The following is a 21,239-nucleotide window of genomic DNA, read 5'->3' on the forward strand; positions in this document are numbered from 1 at the left end:
CTCCCTTTAAATACAGAGGCACACACAAATTAAAAACAAAGAATGAGAAAACACATTATTCACTAAGGGCTAGGGATTTAGCTCAGTGGTAGAGTGCTTACCTAGCATGTACAAGGCCCTCAGTTCAATTCCCAGAGGCAGAAGAAGGTGGGGAGAGAGAAAGAGGGAGGTAAGAAAGAAAAGGGAAGGGAGAGAAAGAAGAGATTTGCTAACACAGAGGTCAGAGGCTGACTTCAGATGTCTCCTCCATTGCTTCCCACCTTTTTTTTAACAATTTCACACAAGTACAAAACACACTTGATCACAGTCTCCTCCAAGCTGCCTTTTCACACCCCATCCTGTCCTTCCTCCCTCCACATCCTTCTGACTTTCTTCCCAATTACTCCCTCCTACTTTCTTGTTGGTCTGCAACTCACTGGGTATTCTTTTCTTCTCAAAAATAAACAAAAGGAACTCTGACTACCATCTTCAGAGTAAACCGAGGGACACTGCTGGAAACTGGGGACAAGTGTAATAAATGAAGCAAGCACACACTTTAACTTTGAAAAGTTTGCCAATTTTTGAAGTTAGCAATTTAAAAATGGGAAAATATTTAAAGTGTCTTCTCTTTAGCTGAGGGAAATTAAGTAATACGAAGCAGGTTAAATAGTTACATGGTATTATTATTATTATTACAGAGTAAGGCAAGCTGCTAATGAAAGCCAGACACAGTGATGTTACCACTCTCTCAAGAATGACAAATCCCACCGCTAGAGGTACAAAGTGAGGAAGGCCATTAGACCTCACTGGATTGTAGTCTTCAGTGGTTATGGAAGAACACACTGGCACAGGGGTTAGGAAGTTTGCCCAGAGGTCCCAGGAACCCCTATTCCACACAGCAACATAGCAGGTAATCCAGGGAATCGAAGAAACTAGATACAAGTTTTAAGTTATCAGAAGCCAGAGGAAGAAACACTCCCCAACACTTTGTCAGCAACTAGGCTGGTTTCATCTCCACTGTCAACTTGAACGAATCTAGAATCACCATAGAATGCCCCTGAGAATGTCTACAAGGGTGTTCCCAGCAAAGTTGAATCATTCTCTCCCCAAGTCCTACCAGAGGATGCAGCGACAGTTGTTTCAAACTGCGAGCCAAAGAAACCTTTCCTTCCTTCCTTTCTTTCTTCTTCTTCTTTTTTTTTTTTTCTTTTTATTTTTCGAGACAAGGCTTCTCTGTGTAGCTTTGGTGCCTGTCCTGGAGCTCACTTTGTAGACCAGGCTGGCCTCGAACTCACAGAGATCTGCCTGCCTCTGCCTCCCCAGTGCTGAGACTAAAGGTGTGCACCACCGCTGCCTGGCCAACCTTTCCTTTCTTAGGTTGCCTTTGTCAACTCCTTCGCTACAGTGATGAGGAAAGTAGTTAACATACAAGTCCAATTTAAAAACAATTTCAGGTCAGATGCAAGTTATTAAATGTTTCCTATAAAACTAAGATAAAGGAGCCCTCAATTCTTAGGACTGGAAATGTTTACCATTCACTAATGCCAAAATGCTATTGTGATTTAATATGAAGTCACAGAATAAAACTCTAGAACTTCCCATATACTCAGGCTAGATTTGCCATTGGCTTTTGCTTGAATTATCATTTATATTCTTAGATTTTTTTTTTCTAAGATCAGGTTTTCACATGTGTAACTTACCAAGGTCATACAAAACTAACACTGAATCCACATAAGAATGATAGTTTTCAAGTTTTTTTGGAATATTAATTAATATTATTTCAAGGTTTTGTTTTGTTTTGCTAATATTTGGAATATTAGCAGCTACAGCATCTCCAGGACCACACATCTTCAAGTACTTACCAAGGTCACCTTGGACTAACTTCTGTATATACAAAGTACAACAAATGATAAGGTTTTGTGGTAGGGATAATACAAGAAACCCTTAGGAGGGAAAATTCTCGTGAGGAGGTAGGTAGGTAAGCAACAATGTACCTCCCCTAGTACTGGGGATTAAACCTAGGGTCTTGCATGTTGGGCAAGTGCTCTAACCTCCTAAGCAACATCCAGGCCCTCTTTCCTTCCTCCACTGGTCTCAAACTTTCAATCTTCCTGCCTTGGCCTCCTGAGAACAGAGACTGCAGGCATGCACTACCACTCCTGGCTATGAGCACTCTCAGTTTCTTCCATATCCAGAACTGCACAGAATTAACAAAGACAATACAAGGCCAAGAGGTTAAAGGCAGGCAAATCATTTAGCTAGTATAAAATTCCTACACTTCTTTACATTTCGTTATTCCTAAGAGCGTCTTCTATAGACTAGGCTGTCCTCAAACTTGCTATAGTCAAAGATGAACCTAAATTCCTGGTTCTTTTGCCTCCATTTGCCAAATGTTGGGATTTCAGGTCTGAGTCACCATACCTGGCTGACTTCTTAACTTCTTCCTTTTAAACTTGAGATTAAACATCTTGAGCATCCTAGAAATGTCAATCAAATTCAGGATACTAGTTAACCCTGACCATTCATGCCCATGAACTTATGCAGAAGCAGATACCAGAATGACTTTTCATCTAAGGACACCCGTAATCCCAGCATTTCAGAGACAGAGTCAGGAAGACCTAGAACCCAAAGCCAGTCATGGCTACACAGTGAGTCTGAGCCAGTACATGCTAGATTAAGACCCCACAGAAGAGTGTAATTGGTTAGCATGCACAAGTCTCTGAGTTCACTCCCTACTGCCACAAAAAAAAAAAAAAAAAAAAAAAAAAAAAAATTTTACTCTTCAATGTAGCTCTGCAAATCTACAAACAGGATATCACTTGGGGAGGAAAGAAAGGGGACTCTTTTATGACATCTAGATTAACAATTTTATCCTTGTAACAGACTAACTACACTATCATTTTCTTTTTGTTGCAGATCAATAACCATTTCATCAGAAACCAGTTCACACTATAAACTTAAATTCTAACTCTAATGGCGAGAGATTCATTGATAATTGCCTCCAATGAGAAATCTATCATTTTGACAAAATTTCACCAAAAGATTTATCAAATTTATTGTACAAGGATTCCCTGCAAAGTATCAGAACTTGCAACATTGCTAAAAATTGTGAAATGCTAGGCAAATTGTGCAATAAAGTACAATCACTAAATAGGTAAACCAATGAACTGACACAAAATCTTACTAATCAATAAAGTAATGCTAAACTTACATTTCAGTATCTTTTCTATCACATATACACATATGTGAAAATAATCCCACACAGCAAATCTAGAAAAGTATAAATCAAAATGTCTGTAGTAGTTATGTCTGTCTGGAGGGTCTCTTCCTTTCATATCTATTTTCTAATTTTCCCATAATCAGTACATGCAATGAAATAGTTGACAAACCTATTGATGACCAAGAGTAGATGAAGAAGACAATGTGTTAAGGCTTTCAATCTTTTGTTGCTCAGAAATATCCTAGAGATAAAATTTAGATTATAATTTCCCCAAGCTCAACAGAAGCATATTAATTGAGTCTAGGTGTAGTGGTGAACATGCGTGTGGTCCTAGCTACTTGAGAAGTGGTGAGAAGCTTGCTTAAGGCCACACATGGATACCAGCCTGACAATACAGTAGGCGTCTTCAAAATCTAAGAATTAAGGTAAGTGACTTATAGACAGAAGGTTTAGTGGCTTCTGTTGGGAAAATATTTCCACAGCTATGAGACCAAGTACCATTGTCATTTAAAGCAAAAGACTATTTGGCTAAAACCAATTAGCATTATTTTGTGTACATACATATGTGCCTTTCTAGTATACGTTTGTTTTTAAAGAGTTCCCATGTTAGTCTCCAACTCTGGGACTCCAGTGACACACCTCTTTAAGCTTCCCAAGTGGAGGGACAACAACCCTGAAACACCATGTGCAGTTCACATGTGCTTTTGAAAAAATCCAAAGCATATGCACTAACTTTGCATTTTAAATATTAAAAGTACACATAAACAAAGTAAAGGGTAAAATGTTTAAATATTTCCTTATCTGACTAAATTAGAGCCCACTTCCCTCTGTCTACAACAGAAAACTTGCCCAATTATAAAAGCTTATTTAATTATAAAGGTAGGTCACTTCATAAATGTGTTTAAAAGGAAGCTGATTACATCCCCAAAGAAATTCTTATTAACAGTTAAATTTCTCCCAAGCTAATCTCCAATGAATGCCTACATAAATGACTAACAGGTGAACTTTCCTTTAAAATTCATTTACAAATGCCTGCTTCTCAGAACACTGTTATTTTCAATTCTAAATATTATTTATATTGTTTAGCAAGCCGAGTACCATAGGCTTGCCCACTCTCCCCTAGTAATTAAGAACTGTCTTAACACTGAGAGTTGAGAACAATGCATCTAAGTCCTTTTGGGTTTTCCCTTTTTGATACAATGCCTTGCAACACAGCCCAGACTACCCTCAAAGTCATGGTAATCACCCTGCCCAGCCTCCTGGCATCTGGGAGGACAGACTTGAATTGACTTTAGGAAGGACTCCTTCTGTCAGGTGTGGTAGCAGCATGCCTGTAATCTCAGCAGTGGGGAGGCCAGTACAGGGCTAAACTGTCACCTAGGATTCCCCGCCCCCACACATCCCGCCCCTCGATTCTTGGAGACAGTCTCATTTTGTGTGGTCCAGGTTGGCCTTAAACTTACACCAAACAATCCTCCAGCCTCAGCTTCCCAAATACTAGGATTACAGGTGTGAGCTGTGGTAGACTTTTTCTGGCAGGGGTGTAGGGTATGGTGGGGGCTTACAGGTGTATGCCACCACACCCAGCCCAGAAATGCTTTCAGTTCTCACACAACTTTCACCAAAAGTTGAGCCCAACCTTTTTGTTATTGCTGTTACTAGCTAAATCAGTTATTCAAAAATATTTACCAAGATTAACTCGATAAAACTGTAAGGTTAAAGAAGGGAGTCTGCTTTGACAAGTCTAAAAACACAATGTTGAAAACCATGCAGCTTTATGAATGAAATCATGGAATAACAGCTTGATGTAGTAAGTAGCTAAGTGGCTTTTAAATAATAAATTCTTAAATCACTGTTCATCTCTAAAGAGATGATTTTTAACAGCAGTATTAAATTTTCTATTTCCTACAGAACTACTTTAACTGAAACATAAACTATATCCATGTTTCAGTTAAAGTAAATCTGCAATTATTTAGTTCTGTAAAATGGAGTAACTACTCTAATTCACAGGGTAATAGAAATGAAGAGAAAAGCATCACTCAAAGAAGTGCTCTCCACAACCATTTTCCTAACTCACTCACCAAAAGCACTTTCTGGCTTTTGACAAAGACACTCAAAAGGAAATAAAGATGCGTTGGCTTCAGGAGGTTGAAGAGTAAAGGGGTGCACAGAAAAGACCTAAGGCAAGGGTTACTCCGCTTCCTCACCTTCAACGTCTACGTAAAGGACCCCAAGATCAGAGCAAGTGCAAAAGCACCCATTATACATTACCATCTGAGCAGCACACTTGGTTGGGAAGAATCCCTGAAACAAACGCACACCAGGTTTAAAGCCTTTAGCACCACCACTCTAAGGCTCCAAGGTTGGTCTGCAATTCGTAATCCCAAAGTTCTGGCACCAGAAGCCCCTTTCGCCCAATTTATGATTCAAGCCTCATCCCAAAAAACAGTTTGAAAGGCAGTAAGTTTTCTCAAGAATTTTATATCCAAATACAGATAAAGCAGGAGATAAACACAATGCAGTACAATATATATTCATCACCCCAGCAATAATTTTGAAACCAAGAAACCCTCTTTTTACAAAGCCATCTCCTTCCCACTCGTTTATTGTTCACAAACACAAAGTACACAGAATATCTGCTTTATATAAGCAAAGTCAAAAGCAAACATGCAGATATGCCCCATTCTGTACTTTATACCATCCAGAAAGCTGTACCGTCAAATCTGTTCAATAAGATTCTACTTCTCATAGCTTTTGAGTAAACTGTCAGTATCTTTCTTCATGTTTTTCTAATGATAGACCCTCAGCACAGGCAACACATATGTGCATGCTCACAGGAGTTTCTACAACTTTGGAATTTAAGGAGGATTTCTGACTATCTTTGACTATGTGAAACTGTGATAAAGGAGAGTTACTTTTTAACCCTGAGTGCCACTTGATGCCTCTGATAGAGGAAAGGACGCAAGGAGGAAGGAAGCCAGGGAGGAGAGAGAGGGAAGGAAAAGTGAGCAGGCCTAGGCACAGTGGCTCAGTGATCCCCACACTCAGGAGGCTGAAGCAGGACCACTGCAGAACTGAGGTTAGCCTGGGCTATAGAGTGGACCCTGTCTCCAAATGTCAAGAGGACTTAGAATGTAACTGTAAGGTGCTTGCCTACCACTGAACAAAGCCCTGGGTTTGAGCCTCAAGCACAGCATAAACCAAGCATGGTTGCTCATGTCTGTTACCCTAGCACTCAAGAGGTGGAGGCAGGAGTACCAAAAATTCTAGGTCATCCTCAGCTACACAGTGAGTTCAAAGCCAGCCTGGGCTACATGAGATCCTGTAACAGAAAAATAAATGGGAAAAAGAAAAGAGAAGGAAAAAAACAAGGTTGATCAAGTGTTTGGGGGCTGCTTGAATTACCATGAGCACAAAACACCTGCAGATACCACCTACAGCATTCTTACGAATGTTCCTTTTCTGAAAATCTACTGGGAAACTGTTTCACATTGAGCTGCTCTCAAGAAGGTACTGGCTGAAGGACCCTATGTGGCTTTAGCCATGAAAGACACCACATTCTGTGTCTCCAGTGCTCTCCACCAGTCCCAAGGTCTGGCTCACTGTTTAAGCTGCCCCAGGAAAGAAATGCAATGCTGAGGTCTTTCTTGAGCTTAAATTTTCGATGTGCATAGTAGCCCCAGTGTAAAACACTTTCTGGTCTACTGCCATAACCTTCGGGTGATGGCCACATAAGCAACACACTTTTGAGCCCCAGGAATCAACACAACCTCACTCATATTCCCTCCCTGCACTTTCATTCCTTCCTTTCTGCCCTACAGGCGGCTCTTTACAGTTCGGAAGCCAGAACTACCTCAGGACAGTCTTAGCTTTGCGTCTTTAGTTCTTCGGCGTAAATGAATGTCTGTTTCTCCAGCAAATCCTAACATCCTCCAAAGTTCCAAGGAGCCAGTTGGTGGAAAGGCTTTCCTGTCCTCTCTAGCTGACCTTTTTCACTACAATGTCATCACAGGCATTCCTGAATAAAAGTAGCTACTACAGTGTACTGGCACTCAAAAGAATACGTGGCTGTTTCTTGGCTTCTGTTTTGAGACAGAGTCCCATGTGAGAATTACTCCACAGCCAGCCCTCAGTATACCCAACTCTTTCTCAGTCCTTGCCTGCACACAGTGGATATTGATGTGTGACTGATGGGCTGCGGATGACCCCACACTCATGTACATCCCTGGGCAGCACTAAATGAAGGCAGTGGGATTTTGTAAAACAGCCATTAAGTTGGGAGGGAGTTGTGTGTGTTTAGGGAGGCCCAGGAAAAAAGGAGGGAGTGGGGGTGAATAGAATCAAGATACATGGTATACATGTATGAAATTTTCAAAATTAAAAAAAATGCATTTCTATATCCAATATCATCCCATTCATGGGAAATCTAAGAATGCAGAACACCAAAATTATTTATAAAATTAAATCTGCATTGGGCTGTAGTGTTCTTCAAAGTATTTGTAGCTGTTTGTTTGTTTGTTTGTCTGGAGGCAGGGTCTATGTAGCCCTGGATGTCCTGGAACTCACTATGTAGACTAGCCTGTCTCTGCCTCCCAGTGTTGGCATGTAAAGGTGTATGCCACCACACCTAGATAGTACCCTGAAATAGGGAAACTGAGGCTGAGACAATAGGTGACTTGCTAACACTGAGGTCAGAGCCTTTAGTGTTTTAAAAATCAAATCCTGCCGGGCAGTGGTGGCGCACGCCTTTAATCCCAGCACTCAGGAGGCAGAGGCAGGTGGATCTCTGCAAGTAAGTTCCAGGAAAGGTGTAAAGCTACACAGAGAAACCCGAGAAACCCTGTCTCTAAAAACCAAAAACTAAAAAAAAAAATCAAATCCTCTGCGCCATTCCACCTATTTCATTAAACAAATTGGTAGAGGCAAGTGAGTGATAAAAACTGTGACGAAAATGAGTAAGTGTGGAGCAGAGGCTGTGAGCACTGCGAGAACAGCCTTGTCCAGAGCCTGATGACAAGTGAGAGCTATCTCTCGTGTGAAAGGGGAGACAGCGAGACATCAGCACCAAGTACCAACAAGAGCGCATGTACAGCCATGGACAGGAAGGATTTGTCCATCCGAGACAAAGCAGCATGTGACCTGAGGAGTCTGCATCCCAGTGGAGACACAGCGCTTGAACAAATCACTTAACGACAGAGATGAAGGTAGCTAAAGAATGCTTAGTACAGACAGGATACATCCTGTCCTTGCCTTTCTTCCCAGACAGGAAGCTGACAATGAAATCCACTGCGATCAAGATTAAGGTGGGCTAACCACTCACAATACACAGAGCTACTACAGGTCACTAAAGAAATATAAATACACACACACACACACACACACACACACACACATATTTCTGTGCTAAGAATCTGAATGAGTCTATTTACATATTAAATATATTTTACTGAAGATAATACGGAATGGGCTGCATTCCAAACAGGAAAACTGCCACAAAGAAATAGGGTTTTGTTATTGTTGATTTAACTTTTTTCTTGACACAGGATTTCACTATGTAGCCTTAGTTGGCCTGGAACTAGCCATATAGAACAGGCTGGCCTAAAACTGATAGAGATCTTCTGCCTACCTTTGCCTCCATAATACTGGGAATTAAAGGCATGGGCCACCACACCTACCTAGCAATGAAATGTCTTTTCAAACCAGACTTGGTATCCTAGCACTTGAAGCAGGAGGACTGTAACAAGTTCTAAGCCAGCCTGGGTTATACAATGAGACCCTATATGAACTCCCCCGCCCACCACACACACCAAGAACAATGACAGTAACACATCCGTGTTTTAAAGACCAAGGGTAATTTCATCCCATCACTATTCACGTCAGTGTTGCCTCACTAACTGAAAGAGATATAAAGGGTCCATAAGCACAGTAAGTTACTTAACATATACACTGCATTATAAATGCAAAGAGTGTCAATCAGTCATCACAGACAAAAGTGGGAGTTCTCTGTCCCTTCCAAATGTATGCTGTGATAGTTACTCTTAACAATAATGAAAGAAAACAAAAGGCATGGCATATAGTTAATGGGGAAAGAGAGCACATGAAAAGCTAGCCTTGTAGAAGGACTAACACAATCTCTGACATAGCAACACTTGAGGCATTTACAGTTAAAAGTTGAATTTTTAAAAAATATCACCAAATATACATTTACTTTCACTTATACCACAGAGAAGAGTCAAGAATACTAGACACACTGTAATACTCAAAAAACAAAATCTAAGGTCTTCAAAGTTCTAAGACAAACCTGACAAGTCTGACATTGAAAAATCCAATAAACCATCTGCAATAGTTACGTCAAAAAAAAAAAAAAAAAAAAAAAAAAAAAAAAAGTAAAGCCCTTAAAACCCAAAGATTGGCTAACTTTAAACATATCAGAGCTATACTATAAATTAATTTTGATAATAAATTTAACCATTAACAATATATACAGAATTCATCTGTGAATACACAATGGCTCACTCCTGTAATTCCAATACTTGAAAAAGTGAGGTGAAATTGTCTTGAAGTCAGAGCCAACCTGGACTATAGAGACACTATATCAAAAGACAACAGCAACAACAACAAATACACACACACACACACACACACACACACACACACACACACATTTGAACTAAGAAAATGCCATTAAACAAAAGACATAAAAAAAAAAAATCAATGAAAGTTCAATAGTCAAGAAGCAGTCCTGCGACTGAACTGGCTACGAGATATTTTTTCTTTTTGAGACAGTGTCTCATGTAGTCCATGAGGGCCATTAATGCTATAGCTAGACTGACCCTGACCTTCCGATCCTCTTGCCCTACATTCTAAGTGCTTACTGGTTGATGCAGTACTGGGGTCTGAGCCCAGGGCATCCTGTACATTGGGCAAGTACTGTTCCCACAGAGCTTATTCTCAGCCCCTGTATGTTTTAAGGATTTTAGGAAAAACTAAATACATTCTTACCAGAAATGCATATGACTATTAAACATACAAATTAAGTAACATTTAAAACAAATTAACAAGACCTTGGCTAGTAGGACAAAGTGGCTCACACTTTGTAATTCCAACACTTAGGAACATGAAATAGGATTGTAGGGTGGTTGGGGAGAAAAAGAGAGAAGGAAGGGAGATGACAGGAGAGAGATGGGGAGGAAAACGTGAGCAAGCAAGCAAGGCAGAGAGAAGTGGGGAAATGGCTCAATAGATAAAGTGCTTGCCACATAAGCATGAAGACTCAAGTACCTTAGTACCCATGTAAAGGCTGAGCACAGTGGCATGCATCTGTAATATATATATAGCATGATGTGGGGTGGGGTAGAGAATTCCTGAACCTCACTGGCTAACTAGTCTAGCCGACCCCGTGAACTCATAGTTCAGTAAAAGACCCTGTTTTAAAGAAAGAAAAAAAAGTGAAAATAAGGAAGACAGCTGACATCAACCTCTGGCCTCTACATGCTATAAGAACACACACTCATCACACACACACACACACACACCATGCACACACATTTCTGCTAAATATACAATGGTAGAATTAAAAATATCAACACCAAGAAAATTAAGAGAAAATCAAGATTTCCTTTTGGAAAGAGATTCTGGGTAAAGGCAGATCAGTATCAAAAACCCTCACCAAGACCACATGACTAAAAGCCCAGCACAGTGTCAGACTCCTGAAGTCCCTGTCCCCAGGAGGTGAAGGCTGGAGAATCTTATTTGGGGCAGCTTGAGCAGCTACCAAAAGACCCTCTGAAGACACAACTGAACTATGACCACCTCTGCATCCTACAGGAAGTGAACACAAACTCCAGTAGTAAGATCTCAAGCATTACAAAGTGCATTATAATAAAGTTAAATAATGACACAGGAGTACAAAAATGGGACTCCACTAATATAAGAAAACAAATTTAATAAAAGACCATTCTCAATCATCCAGGAAGGGAAACTCCATAGATTTTAATGGTTTATAAAACTTGTTAATTATGAAGAAAAAAAAGATTTGCATTCAATACAGTAATCAACATTCACTTACTGATAACTTCCTCCTTTAAATTTTAAGTAAAATGAACTAACTAGTTGTATGTGCACTAAAAGCCATACAGAATCAATCTGACCAACCGAATGACATGCATAAGATGTATCCACAGTAACAATCAGTAATTGGTCTAGCCACCAACATTAAGTACATGAGGGTAAATTTCAAAAACAGGGGAACTAGACAGTGCAAAACTGGGGCAAAATATGCCTCACATTGAAGAAAGAAAAGTTATTTGTTATTGCAATCTTCTACTTCTAAAAAGATCTAACCCATAATATTTCAAGCCTTCAGCAGAATCCCAGTTAACTATACCTTCAAGAATGATGAATGTGTTGCTAACCTTTATGTTCACCCTTATCAGTATCCAATTCTATAGTGAGCGGGAATTCTGGACTTTGTCTTTTCAATCTCCTTGCTTACAATACCTGAGAGGTATATATCCTGGATGTATATATCAGGCCCTTAAGGACATTATCAATCAGGTCACTTAGGTATAATGCAGTAAAGTAACCTGAAAGAATATATGCTGCCCTCAAAATGGCATTTTGAAGGCTAAGTAAATAAATGCAATTATACTGATAAAGAAGCTGCCAGTTTAAAAATGGAAAAAAAAATAACAAAACTAATTATACTGACAAGGAAGCTGCCACAGACTACTATATATGAGTATACAGTGCCTTCAACTTTACTGTTTAAAATGTCCTTGCTTCTTCTATCCCAGTAAACACATCCATTAAGCACATATAAGTTGTTTTACTATGGCTATGAACAAGGTTAGATGTGAGACAAACGGCTCAATCAGAAAATCTAAAACATGCAAAGAAAAGAGTTACATTTATGTCTAGAAACAGAGCCAATCACTAAAACCTAAAAAGAACTGTGACATTAATTAAATAGAGGGAGATTTATTCTATAACCTTCTGAAATTAGTAACAGTGCTATAAAGAAAACAAATTAGCATTCAGAAGTACATTTAAATAGTGCAATTGTATAGATAATAAAGATAATAAACTAAGTAAATCACTGTACAGAATTCACATAAATACCATATCAAAGGTTAGGTCTTAAACAGAAGAGTGAAATTTAAAAAGGCACTTTATATAACAATAAATGGAAATAGTATTTCTCTATACATAGTAACTACAAAGAAACATATTGTCTTTAAATACATCTTATGTCTAGTCAAGAAATGACATTTTGAAGGAAAAGATCACTAAACACATCTCTTTTGAAAAAAACCAAATCATTAAACTTTTAAGTATTCCAAGGTGTCTAAAAAAGCTAGTGATATTCTCACTCAGAAGTCAACCTAACAGGAAATTCTGTTATAGGCTCTAGCCATGGCAAACACATTTATCTGGTTAAACCTAAATGCTGTATTCTACTGGACTGTCTACTAGGGCTGTCTCACTAGACCAAGTACCAACTTTTACTTTTATAACACCATCATCATCATTCAAGTATGCCAGACGTTTAAAATTTTTAAAAAAACTTAATTAAAAAAAAAAAAAAAAGATAAGCAGGTGAAGGATGCTAGAATAGTTCTGAGTCAAGTAGCAATAGCTAAGAGTGCTCCCACCCTACCATACTCTGTCCACAAATGACTCAACTACCAAATACTTCCATTAGCTTGTCTGTTTGATCACCAATCTGGTGATTTCCTGACACTTTTCACTTCCAGGAAAACTGAATTCTCTAGAGTTGCTTGGGCTTAACAATAAGTGGTTCAAGCACGTTACTTTTACCTCACTAATGAATAATATAAACATCTCAGATGAGGGTAGGGCTGTCCTGAAATTTAAGAGTGTATAATAATGTGAAAATTATTAAAGTGCTAAATTTTATGTGCTCATTTTGCTTGCTGTCTACTAAAATTTAAAGCAGGGATGGGCACAAATAAAATAGGTGGGAATGCCAAAACAGTTTTGAACTTCAAGCATTACATTTTTGTTTCGTTTTAAACAACAGGAATATCTCATAAATCATATGTGTTATATAGCATCTAATTCAAGGCAAGATGGAAAAGAAGGAACAATCTGAAGCAGCTTCAACTAATGCACCTTTCCCCAGTGAAGTCTGAGTGGCTACTCCTTTCTCAGAAGACACTGCACCACTACCAGCTCAGGCTTAACCTACTACCCCTTCCAACAGCATTCATTATAAGCTACAAAAGTCTGCTTTTCTGGAGCTCGTCCGAGAGACACCCTAGAGAGCCCTGGTACGAACCTAAGGAAGTCAAAGTATAGTTTTGTTGATCACACAGAAAAATAAGGTAAATATTAACCCTAGATACAATCTGGTTAAATTTGCTAAATGATCATGATAACTAGTTCAGGTTTAGTCTACAAAGAAAACAAATAGGACGAATATAGTACCCTAAAGTTATCTGACAAAGTAACTTCTTCTAAGTTGGGAAATCCGTGCCTTCAATCTATATGGCACAAATGAAAAGCAGCAGCCGGGCCTGGTGGCATATGCCTTTATTTCCGGTACGCTGAAGGCAGAGCCAAGCAGATCTATGGGTCCAAGGCCAGCCTGGTCTACGCATCAAGTTCCAGGTCAGTTAGGTCTATGTAGTGAGACCTTGTCTCAAAAACAAGAGGAAGAAATGTAGATTAAGCAGAGTGCTGAATATGGGTATGAATGAAGGAATGAGTTGTCTAATGAAATACAAAAAGGTGAGCATCACAGAAAATGTCAACCACTATGATGCAAGAATCATGGTAAGAAACAGAAACCACATAAATTCTTAAGACAGTGCTATATTCCACTAATAGTATACCTAAAACATTTTGATCAAGCAGATTAAAAATTAAGAAAAAGCAGATGTTTGAACAACCAAGAAGTTACATAATTACATTTTGAGAATAAATTATTTTTTGGCTGCCAAGTTACATCAAGTGAAGTATTCAGACCTCCTCAAACTTGACACTTTTTCTACTTTAAAAGTCATGCTGTGAAGAAAAGGACACAGGGGCTGGTATATTATACAGCCATTGCCTTGAGATTAAAGATGACACTGTGGGACACTAACATAACTGAGGTATCTGCTGCCAGCTCCAGAAAGATGGAGATTCATTATTGGGAACAAAACGTAAATCATCTCTTAGTAACAGTTAGTCCAGTTGGATTACATGACAAATTAACCAAGTTAACCAAAAATATGCCACTGAAGTCTTGATTCCAACCTTTCAAGAATTCAATAAAAAGTTATTATCATCTAGATATCCAGAAACAGTTGTGTATCTTGAAAACACCCAGTCACACTTTACATCTCAAGGATTTCTCAACAAAGTCTAGACTAATGGCATCCCTCTTTATTTCAAGAGAGAACAGATTGTCAGGCATGTTTGGAATTCTTGCTCTTAAAGAGTTCAGATTTGCATGCCTGGATGATGGGAATAATATTTTGTATTTCCAGGGCCATGATGATGCATTTGTCTATTGTACTGAGAATGTAATGCACTACCAAGCTCAAAAGAATCAACGGCTTTGAAGACAAGTTTAAGAAGGCCATCTCATTGAAAGGCCCACATTAAAGAGACTTTGATGCCTGAGTCTCATGGGTGGTTGACATAAGAGCTTGGTAAGTCATGGACTACTAGGATTGGTGGCCAAGGAAGCTATCTCACATGCAGCGTTATGAGTAGTGATGGTGTGGTAGCCATCATAGTCAGGATGAAGATAGTTTAGCTTTTCTACAGTGATGTTACAAGTAGGAAAATATTTTTTCCATTTTGAGTCCAAAAGTAAACCTATGACATTTAATCATCCCAGTTAGAAGTAAACTGGATTTGGCAAAATTTTTAATGAATTCCAGCAGACATAGAGCTTCATGGCTAATTCTGAAGTCTTACAGAGCTTGATAATAGTATGAACTATGGTGAGCTGATCCTCTTAACATAGGGATTGTAACAAATCTACCACTTTTTGATGACCCATCAAGCTGAAGCTCAAAGTTCCAGAAGCATTGATGATTTAAAAATGAAGGTTTTTACACTTTAGTCTTAGTAAACACTGATATAGTAGCAAATTGTTTCCAGAGCCAAAATCTACTGGTCCTCAGTTTACCAACAAGATTTTCCTGAGGCATGAATCTACATATTTTTCTTTAATTCCAGAAGATTCAGATTCCTGAGTACCCTTCTCTGGACTTATTTTGGAACAAAAATAATGGGCAAACCTCTGTCCAATACTCCTTAGAACAAAGTCTCCATTTGGCCAATAAAGCTTAAGTCCTTTTAGTATACACTTCATTCCAAAAGTCTAGAACTCAAACATCAGCTGTGATTATTCCAGACATGCACTCATTTTCTGAGATGACCCCCAACCTGGGGAAGAATAGGTAAAATAGGACCTTGGAAGGCTAATCTGCTAAATATCCAGAGTATTAATTTTTATACCCATGTCGCTCTGGAGAGTCTCCCTTTTTTCTGTATCTATAAGGGTGATTCCGGGGTTTGTACCAATCCCCTTTGGAGTACCCTCTGTTGTGATAATGTGCTTTCTGATCATGACTATAAAAGTATCGATGCTGAGTATAGTATTTATTGTGATCTTTATATTCATTTTCTTTAATACTATTGTCTTCTGCAACAATAGCATTCACATCTTGTCCAAAAAGAGATGTACCATCAAAGGGCAAGTGTAAGATCTTCTCCTGGGTTTTCTTAGTGAGAGATGTGAGTCGAAGCCAGGCTTGTCTTCTATAGTCTACTGCCATAGCCATAACTCTGACTACAGAGTCCATTATGTCCCTGGTGGTACAAAGCTGCCAAAGTCCTGCATCCATGCCATCAGATATTATACACCTTGCTTTTCCACGATCAAACTCCGGATCATGAACCAGATCTTCCATATCTTCCCAGAGTTTACGCTGATACTGAGTCATATAGGCCATATAGCTGGCAGCTCGGGCTGCAATGGAAGCAGCGTGGTAGAACCTACAGCCCATGACTTCCATTTCCTTTGAGGTAGAGTCTAAAGGAGATGTCGTATTTCCTCTTTTGCTATGTTCTAGTACATCTATAATGGGTCCCTCAGCTGGTGGATTTGGCTGGAAAGGAGATGTGTCCTTGGCCACAGGATATACCCTGTGTCCCATGAAGGAAGAAGGATGGCAATCAGCAGGGTCTTTAAAAACTTCAGTGGTAGCAATTCTCAAAAGTGGATGCAAGGGAGGAACCAAACGTTTTTTAGAGGTCATCCAATCAGGCTTCCCCTCACATGTGTCGGCTTCAGACTGTAATGTCACCCTCTTTATAACACCTCTTTGTTCCATTCTCTTCAAAAGACCTGTGAAACTTGACTGCATGGGGTCAGCTGGCTGCCCTTTGTCATCAGCTGATGGAGACTTGCAGTCAGCCTCTTCTTCAACTGTGGATAAACTGTCCTCCTTAGAGGTGGAGATATCCCAAGGAACAGACGAGCTCTCACTTGGCCTAGAATGATGAAATCTAAAACAACTCCTGGACTGCAGATCACGTATGACTCGGGACATCTCAGCCACTTGTGTCTGGAGATACAGGATGGCATCCTGTCCATTCTGTGAAGCTGAAGACATCGTGATAGGTAAATCTTCTTTGACCTCAGAAAAAGCCAAAGACTCTTGGGGGACCAGAAGTGATGATGAAGGCAGAGTCTGATAATTTTGTGATTTAAGTGTCTCTGTTTCAGAGCTATTAATATCTGAATTATTTTGATCATTTTTCTGATTCTCCAACTGGTTCTCAACAGAAGAGGGTTGAGAAACTATTCTTTGCGGACTGTTGGCACAACTCCCAGAGGAGGAGCTGCTGTCTCCAATGGGAAGAGGAACACTGCAGCTAGAGCACATTTCTGGGCGATGATTCTCAGAGGGTGGCACCTTAGATTCAGGCATTCTCTGGGTTATCCACATGAACAAGAAAACCAAGGAAGAAAAAAAATATGCTTTTAATATGTTAATTTTCAAGTGCAGAGATGCATGTCCAGTAAGTTGAATTCAAATTTTATATTATTATAAATAAGAATGACAGAAACAATCCACTTTAGGTCGGCAAAAGATAACGGAAGCCAAATGCACAGGATTCATTACCCTCAACCCCATAAAAACTATAAACAATGTTGAACATTAAAGAAAAAAGTCATGATTGGGGTTGAGGATTTAGCTCAGTGGCAGAGCACTTGCCTAGCAAGCGCAAGGCCCTGGGTGTGGTCCTCAGCTGGGGAGTGGAGAGAGGAATCATGATTAAAAATAAAATTATGGGGTTGGGGATTTAGCTCAATGGTAGAGTGCTTGCCTAGCAAGCGCAAGGCCCTAGGTTCAATCCTCAGCTCTACAAAATAAAATAAAATAATTTTGGAGCTGGGAGATAGTTCAATGTGTAAAGTGTTTGTCACACAAATATGAGGGCCTGAGTTTAGATCCCAGGTACCTACATAAAAGCAAGGCACACAACTAAACATCTGTAATTCTAGCATTGGGGAGATGGACACAGGCAAATCCCAAATTCATTAGCCAGACAGCCTAGGCAACCAGTGAGCTACAGGTACAATGAGAGCTCCTCAAAAATAAAGTAACAATAAGTAAGGTAGAGAGCAACTAAAGATGACCCCTGACGCTGGCCTCTGGCCTTCATATGCACATACATTTGCACACATCCATACAAACATGCACACACATGCGCCACATCAACCAAACTTTTGTTTGTTTTGATGTTTTGATCAAACTTTTGATCTGCTGCTTGTTCCCAGGCTAAGATAAAATGCTGTGGTAAGGCCACTTGAAATAACAACTAATAAAAGAAAAAAATCTGTTCAATATATATAAGGTAGCAAGTGGAAGACAACGATGGCACCACAGAAAACTTGAACAAAGTTCTACTGAAATGGAAAAAAACAAACCTTTAAACCTCCCTCAAGTGGGGCCATTTAAGATCTCCTTAAAACTGTTACTAACCCCCCATGAATAGCCTTCCAGTTGTACATTTCTACTTTACAGTTCGTAGTTTGAAGGAACTTCCATATTTGTTACTTCGCTTCATCCTCACAACAACCCTGTGAGGTAGGACTTAGCTTCTCATTTGAATTGCAACACAACCAACACTAAGGCTAAGACGAAGTGAGAGAAATCTCAAACTGAGCCATTCTGACCACAGATCCAAGTCTCAAGTCCCTATGTCATATAACAAGAAGGTCCTGGCCACCATAAGCAAGCAAAAGCCAGGAATTTTCTAATCCATCAAGAAAAGTTCATTAACCGAAACTGGGCTATGTCAGTAACAAATGGAAGCCAACATGGCCATGAAGGGCTCAAGGAATCCAACTCTCAGAGTAAGGCATTGGTTTATAGGTCAACCCTACAATTAGCAAGTCACGTGTACCATTTCTAAGAATGGGGGGGAGGGGAGGAAAAAAGGTAAAAGGAGAGAAGACTGGAATCGTTCATCAGTTATACATCTCCACATTCCATTTCCTAAAGGATCTCCACACACACTTTCTCCCAAGATAAATTTTCTGTACCACACAGCTCAAAAAGTAAAGAATTCAGTTGTACCAGATGAGAGTTATAAGAAGAGGGGGGTAAGCAAAAAGCTTGTGGTTTTTAATTATATTTCCCTTTTATCAGTCATTATGCTCCAGTGTTAAGTTTCCTGCAAACTTAAGGAAGAACCAATAGAAGTAAAAGACTCCTTGAACTACCTCTGCTGGCCCATCCTAAGAGAAATAGCCTTTTAGAGCGAACACTGACACTCTTAAACACAGCTATTAGTGCTTTCCCCACTCTTGAGGAAAATAACTGACACAAGTGAAGGTTAAATCAAGTGTAAGGTACTTACATCACTATGAGAGGTACTAGGCTCTTCATCATCACTGCTGACCAGATCAATATATTCAAGAACAGGTCTTAGCGGTCCTTCCTATAAAAGGAATTGAGACAATTCATATCATGAACATCATTTAGACCAAACCAGCATTTTTTTTCTTCTTTAATGTTCTTTGTTGGGATTGGATCTAAGAAGGAAGACAAGCGAGGAGCAGGAAAAAAACAATGAACGAAATTAAACTACTCAGAGTCCTTTTTTTTTTTTTTAAAGTTGACTGAGCTAGGCATGATGGTACATGCCTACAGTGCTAGGCAGTTTAAAACCTAGGCAGGAGAACTACAAGTTTTAGACTAGCTGGGCTACTACACAGCAAGTTCCAGACCTTCTTTTAAAAATAAAACAAGGTACCTAAAAGTTAGAGCCTAAATCCCCAGGGACACAGATACTACAACCCAGGGCATTTCATCTTGGATGAGTATCAACAGTTTATTAAGAAATCCAAGTTTGTGAACACCAGAGTATACAGCACAAAACATGGAGCTCTTTGACCAATAACTTAGCTTCATTTCCCTAAACTTAAGAGAATAAAAGAGCAAACCTAGATTCTTCTCCAATCTTCTTCCTATTCTTATATCAGGCTTAAGAACTCAGATCTTAATTCCATAGGCAAAAAGGAATTAATAAATAACATTATAATAGGAATAACATATTAATATAAGAATATCACAGAAGAATATGAAAACTGGGAAAGTAAGATAATGAGTACAGACACATAATAATATATAATTAATATTGCTGATGTAAAAAGAGTGAAGTATATCTAAGAGAATCGGGGTTACAATGGACAAAAACACAGATGAGAAAATTCAGATCTTATCTGAAAGAATCAAAACCAAATAAACAAAAAAGAAAATCAAGAACTCAAAGAAGCTCAAGTGACCAGAAGATCACTAATATACTCATGCCAGCATTGTAGATGTGCAAAAAGGTACCTGGCCAACAACTGGACATGCAGGCCTGTAATACAGGGGTATGAACATTTGGGAGTGAGATCTGGGAGTTGCCCCCACCCCTAGAAGACTACTAAACTCTTAGCTAAACAGAAATGATTGCAAACCAACGAAAAGTCATCAGCAGGCCGGGCGGTGGTGGTGCATGCCATTAATCCCAACACTTGGGAGGCAGAGGCAGGCAGATCTCTGTGAGTTCGAGGCCAGCCTGGTCTACAGAACGAGATCCAGGAAAGGCGAAAGCTACATGGAGAAACCTTGTCTCAAAAAAAAAACAAAAAACAAAATAAAAAAAACCAACCCAAAAGAAAAATCATCAGCGCTGCATGTGGGCAAAAACACCGAGCACCAAGACTACATAGTATACTAACTATGTCATCTTACTTACTGTAGTCTTCCAAACACAGTCAACAAAGATTTTTGAAAGAGAAATGCTAAATAAAACAGCAGGCACATAAACAATACAGTAAAAGGCAAAAAGAGCAATGTAAATACAAACAATAACAAAAACATCTAAAATCTAAGATATGACTGGTATATGCCTATTTTGTTAACCCTGGGGCTTAGTGCAGAAGTTCAGGGCCAGACTGGGCTAAGAAGTGAGAACTTGTCTCAAAGTTTTAAAATCTAATACATTGGAATCAAAAGGGGGTATAAGAGAAAAACACAACCGATGTTAAGAGTCTGTAGTTTGAAGAAAGCAGCTTGTTGTAGACAGAAGGTAATACCACAAGTTCAAGATTCTCTTCTTCCATTGTTTGCTTTTTTCTTAGGTTTTAATAAACCATAAATTAACATTCTTCTGGATAGTGATCCAGACATCAAGATAAAACCAGTGAGCAAAACTCTAAGACCATGAAATGTAATAAAGGAACTGGAATTTTTGCTCAAGATGTTAAGATGAGCATTTGTTCAAAAGAGAAAAAAAGAAAAGAAAAAAAAAAACAACACAAATCGCAAGGTCAACAGAGTTGTATTATTTACATTAAGACTACAGCCCACCCTTGATACTGATGCTGTCCAACCATTTGGTCATATGTTCTACTTCAAGAATAAAGTAGGAAGATGAAAATATATATGATTTTACCACTCATATTATAGTTTGGATTCTTAAAGTAATATTATCTAAGAACTTGTTAAACTGTATT

At 39.0% G+C, this 21,239-nt stretch overlaps 1 protein-coding gene across 3 annotated transcripts in view; it reads right to left on the reverse strand.

Moving 5' to 3' along the window:
* Znf451 (zinc finger protein 451) overlaps positions 1 to 21,239 on the reverse strand; it is a 62,667-nt gene that overhangs the window by 32,803 nt on the left and 8,625 nt on the right. For 2 of the 3 annotated variants that reach the window (XM_036168243.1, XM_036168244.1), the window contains exon 3: positions 19,094 to 19,174. In XM_036168243.1, the coding sequence (XP_036024136.1) occupies positions 19,094 to 19,174 (81 nt within the window). Of the gene's footprint in view, positions 1 to 13,834; positions 17,158 to 19,093; positions 19,175 to 21,239 lie in introns of those variants that run through there. The other variant, XM_036168246.1, reaches the window with a different exon arrangement.

Source organism: Onychomys torridus, chromosome 18 (assembly GCF_903995425.1).
Source record: "Onychomys torridus chromosome 18, mOncTor1.1, whole genome shotgun sequence".
NCBI classification, from domain to species: domain Eukaryota; kingdom Metazoa; phylum Chordata; class Mammalia; order Rodentia; family Cricetidae; genus Onychomys; species Onychomys torridus.